This window comes from Typha latifolia, chromosome 2 (genome assembly GCF_019914945.1).
Source record: "Typha latifolia isolate L0001 chromosome 2, TyphaL0001v2, whole genome shotgun sequence".
NCBI classification, from domain to species: Eukaryota; Viridiplantae; Streptophyta; class Magnoliopsida; order Poales; family Typhaceae; genus Typha; species Typha latifolia.
The window spans coordinates 16881065-16900604 of NC_133087.1; the positions used below are offsets into that span (position 1 = coordinate 16881065).

At 36.2% G+C, this 19540-nt stretch overlaps 1 protein-coding gene across 3 annotated transcripts; it reads left to right on the top strand.

The window, feature by feature from the left end:
* Positions 1–3014: 3014 nt before the first annotated feature.
* LOC140781168 (uncharacterized) lies at positions 3015–6291 on the top strand. 3 transcript variants are annotated; one of them, XM_073127005.1, is made up of 6 exons: positions 3015–3093; positions 3223–3525; positions 3608–3771; positions 4201–4825; positions 4895–4986; positions 5081–5433. In XM_073127005.1, exons 2-6 carry the CDS (start codon positions 3226–3228, stop codon positions 5184–5186), a joined length of 1287 nt encoding a protein of 428 aa, XP_072983106.1. In that variant the 5' UTR covers positions 3015–3093; positions 3223–3225; the 3' UTR covers positions 5187–5433. The 3 variants fall into 3 exon arrangements, with proteins under 3 accessions (XP_072983106.1, XP_072983108.1, XP_072983107.1); XM_073127007.1 differs by having other exon boundaries at positions 3067–3141; XM_073127006.1 differs by lacking the exon at positions 3015–3093 and adding an exon at positions 5770–6291 and having other exon boundaries at positions 3124–3525; positions 5081–5232.
* Positions 6292–19540: the final 13249 nt, after the last annotated feature.

Genomic DNA, 19540 nt, shown 5'->3' on the forward strand with positions numbered 1-19540 from the left:
AATATAGATACTTCTATGTTTATTGGGGGAGAATTAACGAAGTAGCTCGTTTATTCGTTCCTAGTCAGAGACATTTTACATTTCACACCTTATGTCAAAACAGGTCAATAAAAGAGAGGGAGGTAAATGAAATTTTCCTTTACTTCCGGGTGCAAAAGGAAAAGAAGATAAGAAGGGCAAGTAACGGACCTTATCATGTGCTTGCGTGATAAAGGCTTCTTTCCGTGGTCCTACGGCGCATTGATACAACCTGTTTCTAGCCTTCTTTCTTTATTATCGCTCAATAGCATAAGCAACGAGTTAGTAATGTCTATACAAACTTCTATTATTAGTTTGTTTATTAATTGCTTAGTTGGCACTATTAGATTAAGAGTCCCTTTGCCCATAATAATCTCCAATGGATAACTCAGCCAAGTGCTTATTTGCATATCTCTAAATAAAATTATTTCTGAGAAATTAAAAAGAAATAAACAGTTTGATTAATAAGTATTATATTTCTTCTAAATAGGGACCTTTGGCCAACCCAAGATTCCAAGAGATGGGTGACGTTTACTATGAGTAAGAAAATTATTCGGATGTGCATAACTAATACAATAATTAATTAGTTATGGTTGAATAGCTCATATAAATATCAAAGTGATTCGAGTTCGCCTGGCATGCTAAAGAGACAAAGCAATCATGCTTGCGTGCTGTGAGTTGAGCAAAGGACGAAAAGAATCTCGTGATCTCTGCACGACTATTGGCACTTTTCTTTATTATTCGATTACAAAGTTTATACTCCCCCTAATCACAATGTCTAAATGATTCTTTATCAAAGATTACTACCAACCCAGCCAAGGAATGCAATTAAAATCGCTATTAATTAACCCGTACAATGAATTAATATGACCAAATCCGACTTAATAATGGTCAATATTCCCATATCCGACTTCCATCGACTTGTAATTGTACTATTCTTCCTTTATTGTAAGTTAATTATATACTAACAAAGTGGCAAGCTATATGGTCCCATGTTGAGTGATTAATCCTATAGGAGAAATCCTATCAAAATTCGCCACCTCAGCTGTTTGCAATTGGCTATAAAAGAGTTTGGATAAACTGGTAGATTAAGTTTTCCTCGTGAAATAAAGAGGAAACTTCGATTGTCTCATCATGTGGCAGTATATAATTCTTGGACAACCACTCTTCCACATGATCACTGACATGTTCATATAGTTTTACTAAAGGACAAATGTAAGGTCCTGATCCTCTAAGATAAGATTACAAGTTGATGATAAAATTGTTATCAAACAACGAGGAACCCTTGGATGATAGATAAGATTTGGTTTTAATTTTTAGTCTTAGCAGTTCATTGGCTAATCACACTATAGTTTGTATTGTTTGGGTTGGGTGGTGTGCTTGTGGAAAGAAGGATTATTTTATATGCTATAAAGTAGATAACTATGGGTCAAAGACTTTTTGATCCATAAAATTTCACAAACTTTTAAAGCCACTTATTGCAGGTTGAACTTTCCACCAGCTTCAGTTCAAATTCAACACTTTAAAGCCACTTTGCTACAGTTGGCTACTTTATGCCTTTAGACATGGAAAAGATGAGATGTTAGGAGAGGAGAGAGAGAGAGAGAGAGAGAGAGAGAGAGAGAGAGAGGGGGGCAGGGGTTGTTTGGTCAATTTTTAGGCAATCAATATGTATCTCAGTATGGATATTTTTTTAAGGTAAATTTATGTAGTTTTATTTTTAATAGAAAAAAAAATATATTTTTCATCAAATAAAAAAATATTAATTATAATGTTTGTGAGTGTAATCGAATCCATAATCTCTATCAGTAGCCTTTTGATTAATACTTAGGTGTCCTTGGCTTGAGAACTACATCATTTATTCCTAGTAACATCAAATTAGTTAATGGACCATGGTGAACAATTAAAGCTGAAAGCAACCTCTCGAGAGAAGTTTCATAGCCAATGTGAAGACCTAGCAGCACTGCAGTAAATTCCTGCAACCTGAGTTGCATTGAAGCGATCATCCACCTCATTAATTGTGATTTACTCTTGTCTCCATCCCAAGAGCAGGCATCTGCTTTTCCTCTTCTTGTGCCAAAATGTTGGCCCCTCGGATAAGTCAATGTGTTGCATGGAATCCAATGAAGTTCCAAGCATATTTCTCCACTGCCATCTCAGAATAAGACTCCACTCGTATGTCTCGTCCTCTCCGTTCCTGGAGATGTCTCCCACCATTATAAAGGGGAAGCGTCCCGTGATATCTGGGACCTCACTGGGATTCCCCATATATAGTGGTTCTGGATCTTGATAGATATCACCCAACTTACACAATAGTAGAACGTTGCAGGATCTCACAGATGGGCCCTTGTAACTTTGGACTGATAGGGATTGGTGATCCATATGTCAGTGGGCTCAAGATCGACGCTTCAGGCTTAAGATATAGGCCTGTTTGAGCTACCACTTCGACAAGGGGTTCCAACTTCTAATCTCTTCAAACAAAAGAAGAGGACTACAAACTTTAATTCTAATACATATTATGCTTTGTATAGCATGCTATGCTTTAATTGATCTTTTTTTTAATCATTCGTGAGCTTAAAGACTAGATAAGGGCTAAATAAATAGTCAAGTCTTTCTAGATATAGAGTCAGACACTTATGTTCCATTAAACTTTTAGCTAATATTAGCAAGCCATCTAGTTTACGATTCAAGTCATATGCGTCGTCGAACAATTACTCTAAACCAAACGTTACTGAGAGCTACTCCAAGCCATCGCGTTGCCAAGCTGCTCCTCTAAACCAATCGCATCGTCGAGCTATCAACCGAGTCGAGTCGTTGAGCCAAGTCACTAAACTACCAAATAATTTTTCTATTATATTATTTGAGGTTGAAGTTAAACCCATAACTCCCTTAATTATAGAAAAAATACCTAATTAATCCTTTCGAATTGAGGCCTGATAAGAGGAGCTATTTTTCTTTGGGCCTTTGAAGCCCTCTGCATCCGCCAAAGACTAAGTTGGGGGTGTCGTACAAATCTCTTCATCCGAGGTTCATGAGTCATTTACTCCAGTTAGTTGGGCTTGCATTCGGTTTCGAGTATGTATATGCGCCACAAAGATACAATCCCATGCCAAGTTGCTAAGGGTCAAACTTTATGCTACTTTGTCACACAACTGACTTCAGTTGCAAAATAACCAAACTTCATTCTTGCATTTTGACAAACAGAAGATGAGCAAAGGAGAAGAAACCGGCGGCAAAGCGGATTACCGGTGCGTCGTGTCTCTCCAGCTAGCTTTCAAAGAAACCACAACCTTCAACTTGGAGAAAGCCGTATGCAGCCATGGCCTCTTCATGATGGCTCCCAACCGCTGGGACCCAGTCTCAAAAACCCTCCTCCGCCCTCTTCGCCTCATCTCCTCCTCTCTCTCCCTTCCCGTCCGTATCTCCCACCCTTCTCCCTCTGATCCTCTTCTCATCTCAATCTTCGGCACCTCATCCCTCTCCTCTCAAGACCAAAATGGCATCTTGGTATTAGAACACTAACCGCCACATACTTTCGCATTGTAATCTTAATGTTTGTTAGATTACCCGAATGAGATTGGAATTGCAGGCACAGGTGCGCCGGATGCTTCGGATATCGGACGAGAACGATAGAGTGATCGGGGAGTTCCACAATCTCCATGAGGCGGCTAAAGAGAGTGGATTCGGACGGATATTTCGGTCCCCGACGTTGTTCGAAGACATGGTCAAGTGCATCCTGCTCTGCAATTGTCAGTAAGTGCATGCGCATTCTGCTCTTTATGTAGACTTTGTAGGACGTATTGCAAAGAGATTAAGGATGATTGCAAGTGCTAGAAGTTTGTAGAAAGAAAAGAACAACCATTTATGCACTATCTGGAGTATGAAAATTCTTCTTTTTGTATGGTGATTCTTCTATATCAAAGACTTAGAACAGTTTAAGAAGGCTACTTTTTATACCTTTGACTCCTCTTCTAGCTAATCAACTTTCTGTTTAAACATTTATACTGTGACCTTACTACATTATTGTGTACTCTTAATTGACTAGGATGGTATTTCTAATTGAAGCTAATTTCCCACAAACATTGTGGTCCAACAATCCTGACGCCATATATTAATTTTCTGTTGCTCCTGGAGGTTGATTCTGCAAGCCATTCATGTGATGATAATTCCTGCTTGTTGCAGGTGGTCAAGATCTTTGTCAATGGCTAGAGCACTATGTGAGCTTCAACTAGACAACCATTCTACTCTTTCTGAGGATTTCCAACCAAAGACACCTCAGTCTAGAGAACGTAAAAGAGAACGTGAAATCAAACATGATGTGGTGATGAAATTAGAAGCCAAGTATTCAGAAAAGAAGGAGAAGTCCTCTCTGGACTCCTCATTTATAGGGGAAACAAACAGCAGCTCCAACTCTTCCAAACTCCCAACCGGTAGTAGAACTGATATCGCCATTGCTGCCGATCATATTTCAGGACATTTGCCTTGCCAATCGACTCAACTTGGAGATTTTCCTAGTCCAGAAGAATTGGCTATCCTTGATGCAGATTGTTTGGCTAAACGCTGTAAACTTGGATATCGAGCGCAACGTATTGTGTCACTTGCCCAAAATATTGTGGAGCACAAGGTAGATCTGAGTATGCTCGAAGAATTATGTCAAGAGTTCACGCTACTCACATATGACAAGCTGAATGAGGAGTTATCTGGAATATGCGGCTTTGGTCCTTTCACACGTGCCAATGTTCTTATGTGCATGGGTTTCTACCATAGAATTCCAGCTGATACTGAAACAATTAGGCATTTAAAACAGGTAATCTTTTCTTGGACTTTGCCATGCTCCTAGAAATAAAAAATTAATGGCTTTGGAATCTTTTTGCAGTTTCATAAAAGATATTCCACCACTCGTTTTGTTCAGAGGGACATAGATGCAATCTATGGGAAGTATGCACCATTCCAATTCTTGGCATACTGGTATGCAATTCACATATATTTTTCCTTCATGAAATTTCCATCAACCTTTGAAGTGCTAACTTAACTGAGTCCTCCATGATTTGCTTCCTATTAGGTTTGAGTTATGGGACTGTTACGAGAAAAGATTTGGGAAGGCGGGTGATATGTCACCATTGCATTACCATCTAATTACTGCAAGCAACATGAGGAAAAGTGTCTAAGAAAAGAAGATAACAGTAAATGACATGAGATGGAACTAAGATCGAGGTATTATATTATCATCTGATTATTGCTGGTCAGTCCATTTGTGTATAATATATTGGCTTCAGCAATTGTCAGGAAGGATATCTTCTCATCTTTGTGGCCGGGATGATATAATTTTGTCTTGATTACTCTTATTTCAGCTCTTGGCCAAGGTCTTGATTACATGGGCAATTCTGTTTAATAGGTATTATGTTTAGATGCAAATTCCATTCGTTCATTCTTTCCATATGCATTATGTGCAAGCAAACGTCACTAATTTTACTGGTCTACTTCCCCTGATTATTTTAATGGAGAAGAAAGCAAACGGATGATCACTTATTGGATGTGTTTCGATGCTTAGTTGGTACAGTCAGAGATATTTCTATTTTAGTTTGGTTCAATTTATTTGGCCTTAAAATTTATTCGTTATTTTCGAAGGCTATCTAGTTCTGCTCGGCCAGCATTAAATATTCATTAATGAACTAATTAAGTTATTAGATGTAATTTAGTGAGGAATTATTTTTGCTGTGTTTGATTTTATCTCCTTGTCCGAATGCCAAGGACAATGACAACCTCGACGAAATGGAAGGCCATGCTGAAAGCAACCAATGAGTGCAATCAGTGCTGCAATCACTGGCCACTTAATTGAGAAACTAACAAGGATAGTAGAAGTGGCCACTCAAAAACTATGCCAACGGATTTCAACAAGAACGTCGCTACTCCGGAATCAAGTGATGGTCATTTCGGCCGGTCCTAGTTGTTAAGGGCTGAGACGAATCAGACAAATTTGCCCATCTCCATATTGGTCATTCGAACACATTCAAGAAGTTGTTCGAATTTACAAAGGAGTTATTTAAGCCGTTCTAATTCACCTTGAAAAAATGTTTAAAAATATAGAGACCATAAGTCTTTTGTGTTGGAACAGAGTCGTAATTTTTCATGAAATTTAAAAGCCTGTGAGATCCCTTAATAGGTGGTTGGTGATATCATTCCGAGAGCTTTGTAGAAGAAAAAAGAGGAAGAGCGTAGAGTTCTTATTTTTGGGTTGAAAGAATTATTTTTACATAGTAAAACTAGTGAGATCTCTATGAATGTAGTCCGAATTGTGTGAACTACTTAAAATTTCTCTTTATTATTTATTTATTTATTTATTCTCTTCTTGCATTCTGCATTTTGGTTCCAACAGTAGTGGCCTACGGCCCTTACCACTACTTTGACACCCCTATCAATGGCATGACGGAGAAGAAGAATTTGCCCCCAAAAAGCCAATTTCACCTATAGAGGTAAATATTGACACAATTTTTTATAGTATAGGTGAGAGTTCAACTTTATTATTTTAGGCTGTCCACAATAAGTATTGCCATTGAATAGTAATTGAAAACAATGTAGCACAACAGTTATTGTATGATTTTGCTGAAAAAGAAACTTATATGACTCATTGCAGAAACAGCATGTGAAGTGCATATAGGAGATAAAATACTGAATGTATGAATGTGAGATAGAAACAATATGTAGGGTATATATAAGAGCTAAAAAAATACTGAAAATATGAATGTGAGGTTAGAAACAGCACGTGAAGTGTAAGTGTTAAAACACTGAATATATGAATGAGTTAGGAAAAGCATGTGAACTGTAAGCGTTAAAACACTGAAAATATGAATGTGAGATAGAAACAGCATGTGAAGTGTATATAAGAGTTAAAACGCCGAAAAATATGAATGTGAGTTAGGCTTTCTTTTCTAGTGCAGCAATACAAGAATGTTTTCAAACGATCATAAACTAGTAGTCAAATTCTTAATGAAAATTCCTCAGTGAATGTTGGCGCTCATATTTGATGAATTTTTCAGTAGAATTATATATATATATATATATATATATATATATATATACCCGAGTGAATAATAGAAATTGCTAATTAGGTTGAATAATTTGCAGATAATTTGCTCGTTGCTGATAATTTGAAAGACAATTAATTGAAAGGAAGATAAACTGCGTAGTAAACTCCTTAATGCATATGTGCAAACTACCAACAAGCAAGATGAAAGACCAAAGATTGCAGGACTCGCTTTTTTGGCCGAGAAATAAAGATAACTTTTATCAGGCAAAAGCCCGTACTACAAAGTTTAGTTTCAATATTTCCTTTCCAGCAGAGCCTGATATAATTTTTCAATAAAATACATTTTATCTTCTTGTCTAGGCCAAATTTGATCTACAAACCGTTGATTCTTCCACTGAAAGTACTTTTACTGTTAAAATTGTTTAACTTTTTAACCATTTCCCTTTTATCCTCACTTTTATGAATTTTTGAAATACCAAAATGTTAAAAAAACAAGATAGAATTTCACAATAATTCTTTTCTAGTTAGTTGATGTAAGACAAGGGGCATTTTAGTTATTTTATATTAAAAATCAGTGTCTACCAGATATTTATATATCGGTTAGAATAATAAGGGGTTAGATAATACACACATAAGTTCAAACAACATTATATTTTAGCCATATTACAAATAAAGCTATTCCTTTTCATTATCTAAAAACTGACTCCCTACCGAAGAAATAGATAAAATTATAAACAACACCCTACATTTTGAGTATATTAAAAATGAAGCCAGCATAAAATCATATTAAGCCACACACGACCGTTTAAAAAATATATACATAATTTAACTCAACCACCATGCTAACTTAATTATCAAATCAAATTAAGCTTCAAAACTGCTTGCAGACAAACTAAAACATTGATTTCAACCAAAATGAGATCTAAACAAGCCTCTGAAATATTAAAATTGCATCCAAAGACAAAATCTCCTACGATCAACGGATCCAAAATAACTATTTATATTATCAAGGTTATAATAGAAAAGTGAGATAAGAATATAGGATACATTTGAAATAAATAAGATATTGTACTTTTTATTCCATTCCGCCAGATACTTATTAAATTAAATTTAACTCAAAGCGTTACTCATTATCTTTTAGGAAATAGGAAGCTTTGTTTGTAAATAATAAAAAGAATTGATTGGTTTATAATATGAGAGAGCTTTGCTTATAAATTAAACTTAATGATTAAAATGTGTAACAGTTCCTCCCTTTGAAATAATATTTTCATATTTTCTAAATTACTCTTATACTCTTATCTTTTTCCTGCTATCTTTGGAATTAAGTAACAATAATTTTACATTCATTGATCTTCTAAACTGCAGTATATGAATGCGATTTTAAAACTTTAGAGGTTAAAGTTAATCTTATCATTATGGAAATCGATGTCCCAGATTGTCTTTACACTATTTTGGAGGTTCAATTTAGTTCTAATTAAATTAGCCTGCTAGTCATGGTAGATTACATCCCTCTATAAATTAGTACGATATTATATTTTTAATTTATATTTAAATACACAAGTACCAAATTCAATTACTTGAACATCTATTTTTATGTTTATTTTTTTTATAGTTTTTATGTTTTCTACTTTCATTTTGCTATATTAAATGGTGTTTCATTTTTATATTTATGTTTTCTACTTTCATTTTGCTATATTAATTTCATTTTCGATTCTAATTTATATTAAATGGTGTTTCATTTTCGATTCTAATTATAATTATTTTGAATTTAATTTTTTATTATGATTTTATCTTAATATCAAATTTTTATCTCGTATTTATAAATATAAAATAATATTAGTATTGATATAATTTAAATGGTTTGAATATACTCCATATACTTTGGACAAAAATCAGTTTACCTCTTACACTTTATTTAATATAGACTGAAAATGAATTTAGTACTCAAATTCTTTTAAAATGGATGTGTTTGGAGAGAATATATGGGTGTTTACTAATACAAAAGAAAAGTTCAAAACATAAAATAGTTTTTGTTCAACAAGTAACATTTTTTTAGATAAAAAGACACAAATACCGTTAAGGAAAACTTAAAAATTATAACTTACTCAAAAGTTTAAAGTGATTTACAAACACAAAAAAACATTCAAGGACGTAAAATAATTTTTGTCCGAAGTACATGCATGTCTGTATTGAACCCACTTTGAATTTGAGATAAGCAACACAAAATAGAATAATAATTGGTCCTACTAATTACTTCATCAAGGACTTCATTTAATTATCACATGCTTAGTAGTGTATAAACAAAGCATTGGACAAATTACAAGTTGGGATTAATAATTTCAAAGGATATATCGTCCGTCCTCATCCATACTACAATTAAACATGCCCAATGTTAGATGATACACATGCATGTGTGTTGTGTGTGGTGCTGTCAGGCGTATGTTTGCATACCCAAGCGTGCGTGAGAGTGCGTATGTTAAACGTGTGAGAGGCTTAACTGTTAGTATGTGCAGGTGAGAGCATACAACTGTCTCCATGTTTATCAGAGTGGGCATGCATTGTTAGTGTGTGCACAAGTGTGGCAGCTATTCAATAATACAATTAGCATTCGGTAAAATGGTACCAAAACACAGAAAACAAGCAACTAATAAGAAAGTTTACAATACCTCATCACCTTTCAGTCAAAGCAATGCGTCTTCATCAGAGAATATTAATGAAGAAAATGAAAAATAGATTATCCGCAACGAGAGGTTACCTTCTCACAATGGTTTTTACCCATTAAATGTTGCCAACAGTTATGACGCATCAAACATCCAACGAATAAATATAAGTACTAAATATCACAAGGCAGATAAAAATGAGAAAGAAATGAACAGAAGGTATATCATAAATTGATAATTAGCAAATCAACCAAACAATTTCATAAATTGTCTGCATGATGTAATGAACAGGAAAGTCAAGAACAACCAGTAGTAATGCATACACCTAATCATTTTACCACAACCTTCTGCATATGATTTCTACCTGGTAAACTTCCACCAACACATAACACATCCAAGAGAGATATGAGAATGGAGCCAAATCGAAGTTAAGAAACCATAAATAAATTTTTCTGCAAGACCTAGAAACTCAGATACTAAAGATGAAAAACCAAAGTAAACTTTGAAGATGAAGGAACGTATTCCATTCTGCATGCCCTATTCTAGGCCAAGTTAGTGTGTGTGAGCTCTACAATTAGCATTCAGTAAATTTTAAGAAAAACTAAATACACAAAAAACATGGAAAGATAAGAAAATTCATAACTCCTCATCACATTAACAAGCCTTACTTTCTTGCGTTTCTTCACTTCACAACACCTCTATCAGAAGGGTAGAAAATCATCCCTTCTCAACAGCAAAGTAAAAGAGAGGCACTTATAAATTGAGTTGTACCTATTTGAATGGATCTCACTAAACAGCATGATCCAAGACAGTGCAAAATGTCAACCAACAAAATTCCAAATAAAATGATTGCCAAAACCCAAGACAGTGCAAAATGGTACTATACGTACAGGCATATAATGAAAAACAAAAGGAATTAACCCAAGAAAAATTTCTGACTTTCTCATCACTTAACCAATCTTAACTTCTCACATCAAATTTTTACTCAAATGATCATCACATGATACACTTTACCACTATTATACAATAACACCAGAAATTGAATGAAAAACAAAATACAACATTTAAGAGGCAAGAAACCAAAAGAAAGAAGAATAATAAGTAACTGAAATAAATCTAAATTAACAATTGGAATGTAAACCAAATCAAAGACTTCAATTGAGGATATAAGTGAAGAGAAAATAGAAAATCAATTATCTGTAGCATAAGATTGTTCTTCTTCACCATACTATCCATTAATGTTGCCAATGTTTTATGATGTACCAGAGGTCCAACAAATAACTAAAAATCAAAGGTCGAAGACCAAAGAAAAGAAGAATAAGCAAAGAGTATATCCTAAATTAATAATTGATGCGCACCACCAATTAGATATCTTATGTGCAAGAAGAAATGAACATAAAGGCAAAACAATCAGCAATAAAGTGTACACTCCTACCTTATATCATCATATAGGATAATCAAGAAATATATGAGAATAAAGACAAAATAAAAGATAGGAAACCATATTGAAGAAACTTTAAAAGACGTAGTATATAAGATACTAAAGAAAGGGGAGGAACAGATTTAAGAAGTGCTAAGTGATTAGAATAGTGAAATAGACTTAGATTGCCCTTATACCAAACTCAAAAAATTCAAGCTTCCGAAGTCAAGTAGAAAACAGAAAATGATGCATATATTTCAATGTAACTCCCAGACCTCATAATTGAATTTTCAATGATTGATATGAATGACTATAAATACAAATGATATTTTTGGAACTTCTCTATGACATATATGTACGACTTTTCAATATCAAATCCACTGAATATTAGAGGCTGCAAATGGTTGCCTATCGAGATGCGGGCCATCCAAAATTTGCCTTGCCAACATGGAAACCAGTACATTCAGATATTATTTGAAAGGTCTATTAATGTATGGTGCCCATTTTACTACCACGTAATTGCAATTACCATGGGACTCATATTGGTCCATCTACCAAACTAGAGAGCTGCTATGCTCCATAAACTAAAATTAAGATTGTAAAGACAAATTTCCAAAAGCAATACCCCCAAATGGTTGCAAATAGTTGCCCACATTGAAGCAGGCCATCCAAATTTGTCTCCCATCGTGTTAAAAGCGGCTCATTGTCAGTTCTTCCAAATCAGGAGAATTATTAATTTGACCCCAGTAGTAGAAATAAAACAAATGTGGCACAATGGAAATGAGCAACTTTCAAAGGGAGAAACAAAAAACAGTTATTCTTATTCCTAGAACCAAAATCATATATCATTATAGTTGAAAATTTTTTAGGTAGGCAAGAAAAAGCTCAGTCTCATTAGGGTCAGGAGATTATGGGCTTTTACACAATGTAAGTATGTAACACACCAATACATCGCATTGAAAAAACCCAAGTTTTATCAATCAGAAATCAATTGTTAGAATACGTCGCATAAAGTACAAGATATAATAAGAAAACTTAGTATAAATAGCAGTAGCAAATGAGATTGGTAATGAGAAAACAAAACTGTAGCAAAGAAGCTTAAATATCTAATGATAGCGGATCTATTTATTTTAAACTGTGACTCATGTAAGCTACTAAATAAGAGTAATTTGAACCGAGAAGCTTCTTTGATATGAACCAAATTTGGAACGTATTAGAATAAAGAGAGAAGGAAGGCACACATTCAACTTTTCATAGATATAGTTAACTTTCCTTGGACTTAACTCTTCTTCTTTACACCAGATATATCAAAAAGCCAATGCAAAATAAAACAAAGCAGTCAAAAATTAAAACAGAAGTGAAATTGAATAGAAACGGGAAAGGAAATCATTTACAAAGAACATTAATCTCAATCTACTAAAAGTTTTACCTTCCCTTTATGTTTTCAGCAAATCTGTTCATAACTGTCAGGCACCCAAAAATTAAATGAAATTACAGAATCAAATACAAACACAAAATAAAATAAAAGGAAGCTGCTAAAAATTATAAAAAAAATGAGGGTAGGAAGCAAGGATGAAAGATTACGCCAAGCAAGGATGAAAGAGTAACCTATCTCGTCTGCTCATCTCTTATTCAAATCAGAACCATTCTAAGGTGGAATGGCTACACTTTTATGGCCATCCAAGCTGTCTTGCCATGCCATCAAGAGCTCAAATTGGACCTGAGTAACTTGAGAAGGAACTGAATGACTTTCTGGGAAAGAGAGGGAGTTCCAAATTTGGGTAAGAAAATTAAGGCAAGCAAGGCCAAGAGGGTAACCGTTTAGGCTACCCATCTCTCATTCAAACCAAAACCATCCTAAGTGGAACTTAGCTGCAGCGGTTGCCTCTATAGCCATCCAAGCTGACTTGTCATACCATCAAAATATCAAATTGGACAGGAAGAACTTGAGAAGGAGAGAACGGTTCCTACTAAATGGCTTTTCAAGAAGGAGAGGGAATTTCCAAATTTGGCAAAAGGTTGAAGGAAGCAAAAGCTGAGAGAGTAACCTACATCTAGTCTGCCTATCTCTAATTCTAATCAAATCCATCATAAGGAAGAATGGCTATAGTTATTGCCTTCATGGCCATCCAAACTGCATTACCATACCATCAAGATCTCAAATTGGAATTTGACAAGGAGAGAATGGTTTCTACTCAAGAAGAAGTAATGGCTTCCCTAGAGGAGCAAATTTCCAAATTTAGAAAGAAGATTCAGGTAAACAAGATAAGAGAGTAACCTACCTCTATTTCACCCATCTCTCATTCAAATTAGATCTGACTTAAGGTGGAATGGCTGTAGCGATTGCCTTTATGGCCATTCGAGTTTGGCTTGCCAAGCCATCAAGATACCAAATTGGACTTAAAGAACTTGAGAAGGAGAGAAATATTCCGACTGAATGGCTTTCTGAGAAAGAGAGGGAATTTTAAAATTAGGAAAAAAGATTTGAGGGAAGCAAGGCTGAGAGAATAACCTACATCTAGTCTACCCATCTCTAATTTTAATCAGATCCATCATAAGGCAGAATGGCTACAGCTGTTGCCTTTGTGGCCATCCAAAAAACTACCTTGCCATACCATTATGATCTCAAATTGGACATGAAGAATTTGAGAAAAAGAGAGAATGATTCTCAAGAAGAATATATGGCTTTCAGAGAGAGCAAGTTTCCAAATTTGAAAAACGATTAAGGCAAATACGGATGAAAGAATAACCTACTTCTAGTATGCCCATCTCTCATTCAAATTAGATCCATCCTAAGTTGGAATGGCTACAACAGTTGTGTTTATTGCCATCCAAGCTGCCTTGCCATGTCATCAAGAGCTCAAATTGAACCTAAAGAACTTGAGAAGGAGAGACCAATTTTTACTCAACGACCTTCCGAGAAAGAGAGGGACTTCCAAATTTGAAAAGGAAAAATAAGGCAAGCAAGGCCGAGAGGGTAACCTGCCTGGGCTACCCATCTCTTATTCAAACCAAAACCATCCTAAGATATACTTAGCTACAGCGGTTGCCTTCACGGGTACCCAAGCCACTTTGGCATTGAGAGAAGGATTTCAACTAAAAAAAGAATAATGAATGGCCTTCCAAGAGGGAGGGGTGTTTCCAAATTTGTAAAAAAAATTGAGGCAATCAAAGATGAGAAATAACCTAAATACAGATTGCCCATCTCTCATTCAAATCAGATCCATAGTAAGGTGGAAAGGCTGCAGCGGTTGCCTTTTTGGCCATCCAAGTTGCCTTGCCATGCCATCAAGATATTAAATTGGATATGAAGAACTTGAGAAGGAGACAAATCTTCTAATTGAATGGTTTGGTTTTCTGAGAAGGAGAGGGAATTTCAAAATTCAGAAAAAGATTGAGGGAAGCTAGACCGAGAGAGTAACCTACCTCTAATCTACCCATTTCTAATTTTAATCAGATCCATCATAAGGCAGAATGGCTATAGCAGTTGCCTGTGAGGCTATAGAAGTTGTCTTGCCATACCATCAAAATCTCAAATTGGACCTAATGAACTTGAGAAGGACAGAACAATTTCAAAAAGGAGTGGCCTTCCGAGAGGAGCGAGCTTCCAAATTTGAAAAAAAAAATTAAGGCAAGCAAAGAAGAGAGTAACCTACCTCTAGTCCGCCCATTTCTTATTCAAATCCATCCTAAGGTGGAATGACTGCAACGGTTGCCTTTATGGCCATCCAAGCTGCCTTGGCATTCCATTCAGAGCTCAAATTGGGCCTGAAGTACTTGAGAAGGAAAAATATATTTAGACTAAATGGTTTCTTGAGAAGGACAAATTCGCAAAGAAAGATTAAAGAAAGAGAGGCTAAGTAGGCAACCTACCTCTAGTCTTCCCATACCATCAAGATCTCAAATTGGACCTGAAGAACTTGAGAAAGAGAATGATTTCTACTCAAGAAAAAGGAATGGTTTTCATAGAGGAGCGACTTTCCAAATTTGAAAAAAAATTTAAAGCAAACATGGATGAAAGAATAACCTACCTCTATTCTGCTCATCTTTGATTCAAATTAGATCCATCCAAAGGTGGAATGGCTACAGCGGTTGCGTTTATTGCCATCCAAGCTGCCTTGTCATGTCATCAAGAGCTCAAATTGGGCCTAAAGAACTTGAGAAGGAGAGATTGATTTCGACTTAACGACTTTCCAAGAAATAGAGTGACTTCCAAATTTGAAAAACCATCCACCTTGGCATAGAGTGACTTCCAAGAAATAGACTTAACGACTTTCCGAGAGAGTAACCCACCTGGGCTGTCCATCTCTCATTCAAACCAAAACCATCCTAAGGCGTACTTAGCTACGACAATTGCCTTCACGGGTGCCCAAGCCACCTTGGCATGTCACCAATATCTCCAATTGGACCTGAATAACTCGACATTGAGAGAAGGATTTCTGCTAAAAAAGAATAGTGAATGGCTTCCATGAGGGAGGGTGTTTCCAAATTTGTAAAAAAGATTGAGGCAAGGAAAGAAGAGAAAATAACATAACTCTAGTCTGCTCATCTCTCATTCAAATCAAATTTGTCCTAAGGTGGAATGGCCGTAGCGGTCGCCTTTATGGTCATCCAAGCTGCCTTGCCATGCCATCAAGATATCAAATTGGAGAACTTGAGGAGAGAAATATTCATCATTTTCCGAGAAGCTACAATGGTTGTGTTTATTGTTGTCCAAGCTACTTTGCCATGCCATCAAGAGCTCAAATTGGACCTTATAAACTTGAGAAGGAGAGACTGATTTTGACTCAACGACTTTCCGAGAAAAAGAGTGACTTCCAAATTTGAATAAGAAAATTAAGGTAAACAAGGACCAAAGGGTAACCAGCCTGGGCTACCCATCTCTCATTCAAACCAAAATGATCCTATTGTGTAATTAGCTGAGGCGGTTGCCTTCACGAGTACCCAAGCCACCTTTGCATGTCACCAATATCTCAAATTAGACTCGAAAAACTCAACATTGAGAGAAAAATTTCTACTAAAGAAGAATAATGAATGGCTTTCCGAGAGGGTATTACCAAATTTGTAAAAAAGATTGAGGCAAGCAAAGATGAGAAAATAACCAAACTCTAGTCTGCCCATCTCTCATTCAATCAGATCCGTCCTACGATGGAATGGCTGCAGCGGTTGCCTTTATGGCCATCCAAGTTGCCTTGCCATGCCATCAAGATATCAAATTGAACCTGAAGAACTTGAGAATGAGAGAAATGTTTGAATTAAATGGTTTTTCGAGAAGGAAAGGGAATTTCAAATTTTGAAAAAGAGGTTGAGGGAAGCAAGGCCAAGAGAGTAATTAGCTACGACGGTTGGACCTGAAGAATTTGAGACGGAGAGAATGATTTGAGCTTAATGATTTTCTAGGAAAGAGAGAGAGTTCCACATTTTGGGAAAGAAAATTAAGGCAAACAAGGCCGAGACGATAACCCAATTGGGCTACCCATCTCTCATTCAAACCAAAATCATCGTATGTTGGACTTAGCCGCAGCAGTTGCCTTTATGGTCATTCAAGCTACCTTATCTTAGCTATGGTAGTTGCCTTCACGGGTACCCAAGCAACCTTGGCATGTCACTAATATCTCAAATTGGACCCGAAGAATTCAACATTGAGAGAAGGATTTTTATTAAAGAAGAATAATGAATGGCTTTCAAAGAGGGAGAGGGTGTTTCCAAATTTGAAAGAAAGATTGAGGCAAGCAAAGAAGAGAAATAGCCTAACTCTAGTCTGCCCATCTCATTCAAATCAGATCCATCCTAAGGTGGAATGGCTGTAGCGCTTGCCTTTAGGGCAATCTTGGCATGTCACCAATATCTCAAATTAGACCCGAAAAATGCAACATTGAGAGAGATTTTAACTAAAGAAGAATAATGAATGGCTTTCTGAAAGCTGTTTCCAAATTTGTAAAAAAGATTAAGGCAAGCAAAGATGAGAAAATAACCAAACTCTTGTTTGCCCATCTCTCATTCAAATCAGATCCATCCTACAGTGGAATGGCTGCAGTGGTTGCCTTTATGGCCATCCAAGCTGCCTTGCCATGCCATCAAAATAATCAAATTGGACCTGAAGAAATTGAGAAGGAGAGAATATATTTTGATTGAATGGTTTTTCGAGAAGGAAATGGCATTTCAAAATTCGAAAAAAAGGTTGAGGGAAACAAGGCCGAAAGAGTAACCTACCTCTAATATGCCCGTCTCTAATTTTAACCAGATCCATCATAAGGTAAAATGGCCACCAAAGTTGCCTTTGAGGCCATCCAAGATGTCTTGCCATATATCAAAATCTCAAATTGGACATGATGAACTTGAGAAGGACAGAACAATTTCAAAAAGAAGGAATGGCTTTTGAGGGGAGCGACCTCCCAAATTTGAAAAATAAAAGATTAAAAAAAGCAAAGCTAAGAGAGTAACCTACCTCTATTCTGCCCATCTCTCATTTAAATCAAATCCGCCATACGGTGGAATGGCTGCAGCGGTTGCCTTTATGGCCATCCAAGCTGCCTTGCCATGCCATCAAGATATCAAATTGGACCTGAAGAACTTGAGAATGAAAGAAAATATTTTGATTGAATTGTTTTTCCAAAAGGAAATGGAATTTCAAAATTCAAAAAAAAAGGTTGAGGGAAACAAGGCCGAGAGAGTAACCTACCTCTAATCTGCCTGTCTCTAATTTTAACCAGATCCATCATAAGGCAAAATGGCCACCAAAGTTGCCTTTGAGGCCATCCAACATGTCTTGCCATATAATCAAAATCTCAAATTGGACTTGATGAACTTGAAAAGGACAAAACAATTTCAAAAAGAAGGAATGGCTTTTGAGGGGAGCGACCTCCCAAATTTGGAAAAAAAAATATTAAAGAAAGCAAAGATAAGAGAGCAACCTACCTCTATTCTGCCCATCTCTCATTCAAATCAAATCCGTCATATGGTGGAATGGCTGCAGCGGTTGCCTTTATGGCCATCCAAGCTGCCTTGCCATGCCATCAAGATATCAAATTGGACCTGAAGAACTTGAGAATGAGAGAAAATATTTTGATTGAATTGTTTTTCAAGAAGGAAATGGAATTTCAAAATTCAAAAAAAAAGGTTGAGGGAAGCAAGGCCGAGAGAGTAACCTACCTCTAATCTGTCTGTCTCTAATTTTAACCAGATCCATCATAAGGCAAAATGGCCACCAAAGTTGCCTTTGAGGCCATCCAAGATGTCTTGCCATATATCAAAATCTCAAATTGGACATGATCAACTTGAGAAGGACAGAACAATTTCAAAAAGAAGGAATGGCTTTTAAGGGGAGCGACCTCCCAAATTTGAAAAAAAAAAAGATTAAAAATGCAAAGATAAGAGAGTATTCTGCCCATCTCTCATTCAAATCAGATCCGTCCTATAGTAGAATGGCTGCAGCGGTTGCCTTTATGGCCATCCAAGCTGCCTTGCCATGCCATCAAGATACCAAATTGGACGTGAAGAACTTGAGAAGGAGAGAATATATTTTGATTGAATGGTTTTTCGAGAAGGAAATGGAATTTCAAAATTCGAAAAAAAGGTTGAGGGAAACAAGGCCGAAAGAGTAACCTACCTCTAATATGCCCGTCTCTAATTTTAACCAGATCCATCATAAGGTAAAATGGCCACCAAAGTTGCCTTTGAGGCCATCCAAGATGTCTTGCCATATATCAAAATCTCAAATTGGACATGATGAACTTGAGAAGGACAGAACAATTTCAAAAAGAAGGAATGGCTTTTGAGGGGAGCGACCTCCCAAATTTGAAAAATAAAAGATTAAAAAAAGCAAAGCTAAGAGAGTAACCTACCTCTATTCTGCCCATCTCTCATTTAAATCAAATCCGTCATACGGTGGAATGGCTGCAGCGGTTGCCTTTATGGCCATCCAAGCTGCCTTGCCATGCCATCAAGATATCAAATTGGACCTGAAGAACTTGAGAATGAAAGAAAATATTTTGATTGAATTGTTTTTCCAAAAGGAAATGGAATTTCAAAATTCAAAAAAAAAGGTTGAGGGAAACAAGGCCGAGAGAGTAACCTACCTCTAATCTACCTATCTCTAATTTTAACCAGATCCATCATAAGGCAAAATGGCCACCAAAGTTGCCTTTGAGGCCATCCAACATGTCTTGCCATATAATCAAAATCTCAAATTGGACTTGATGAACTTGAAAAGGACAGAACAATTTCAAAAAGAAGGAATGGCTTTTGAGGGGAGCGACCTCCCAAATTTGGAAAAAAAAAAAAGATTAAAGAAAGCAAAGTTAAGAGAGTAACCTACCTCTATTCTGCCCATCTCTCATTTAAATCAAATCCGTCATATGGTGGAATGGCTGCAGCGGTTGCCTTTATGGCCATCCAAGCTGCCTTGCCATGCCA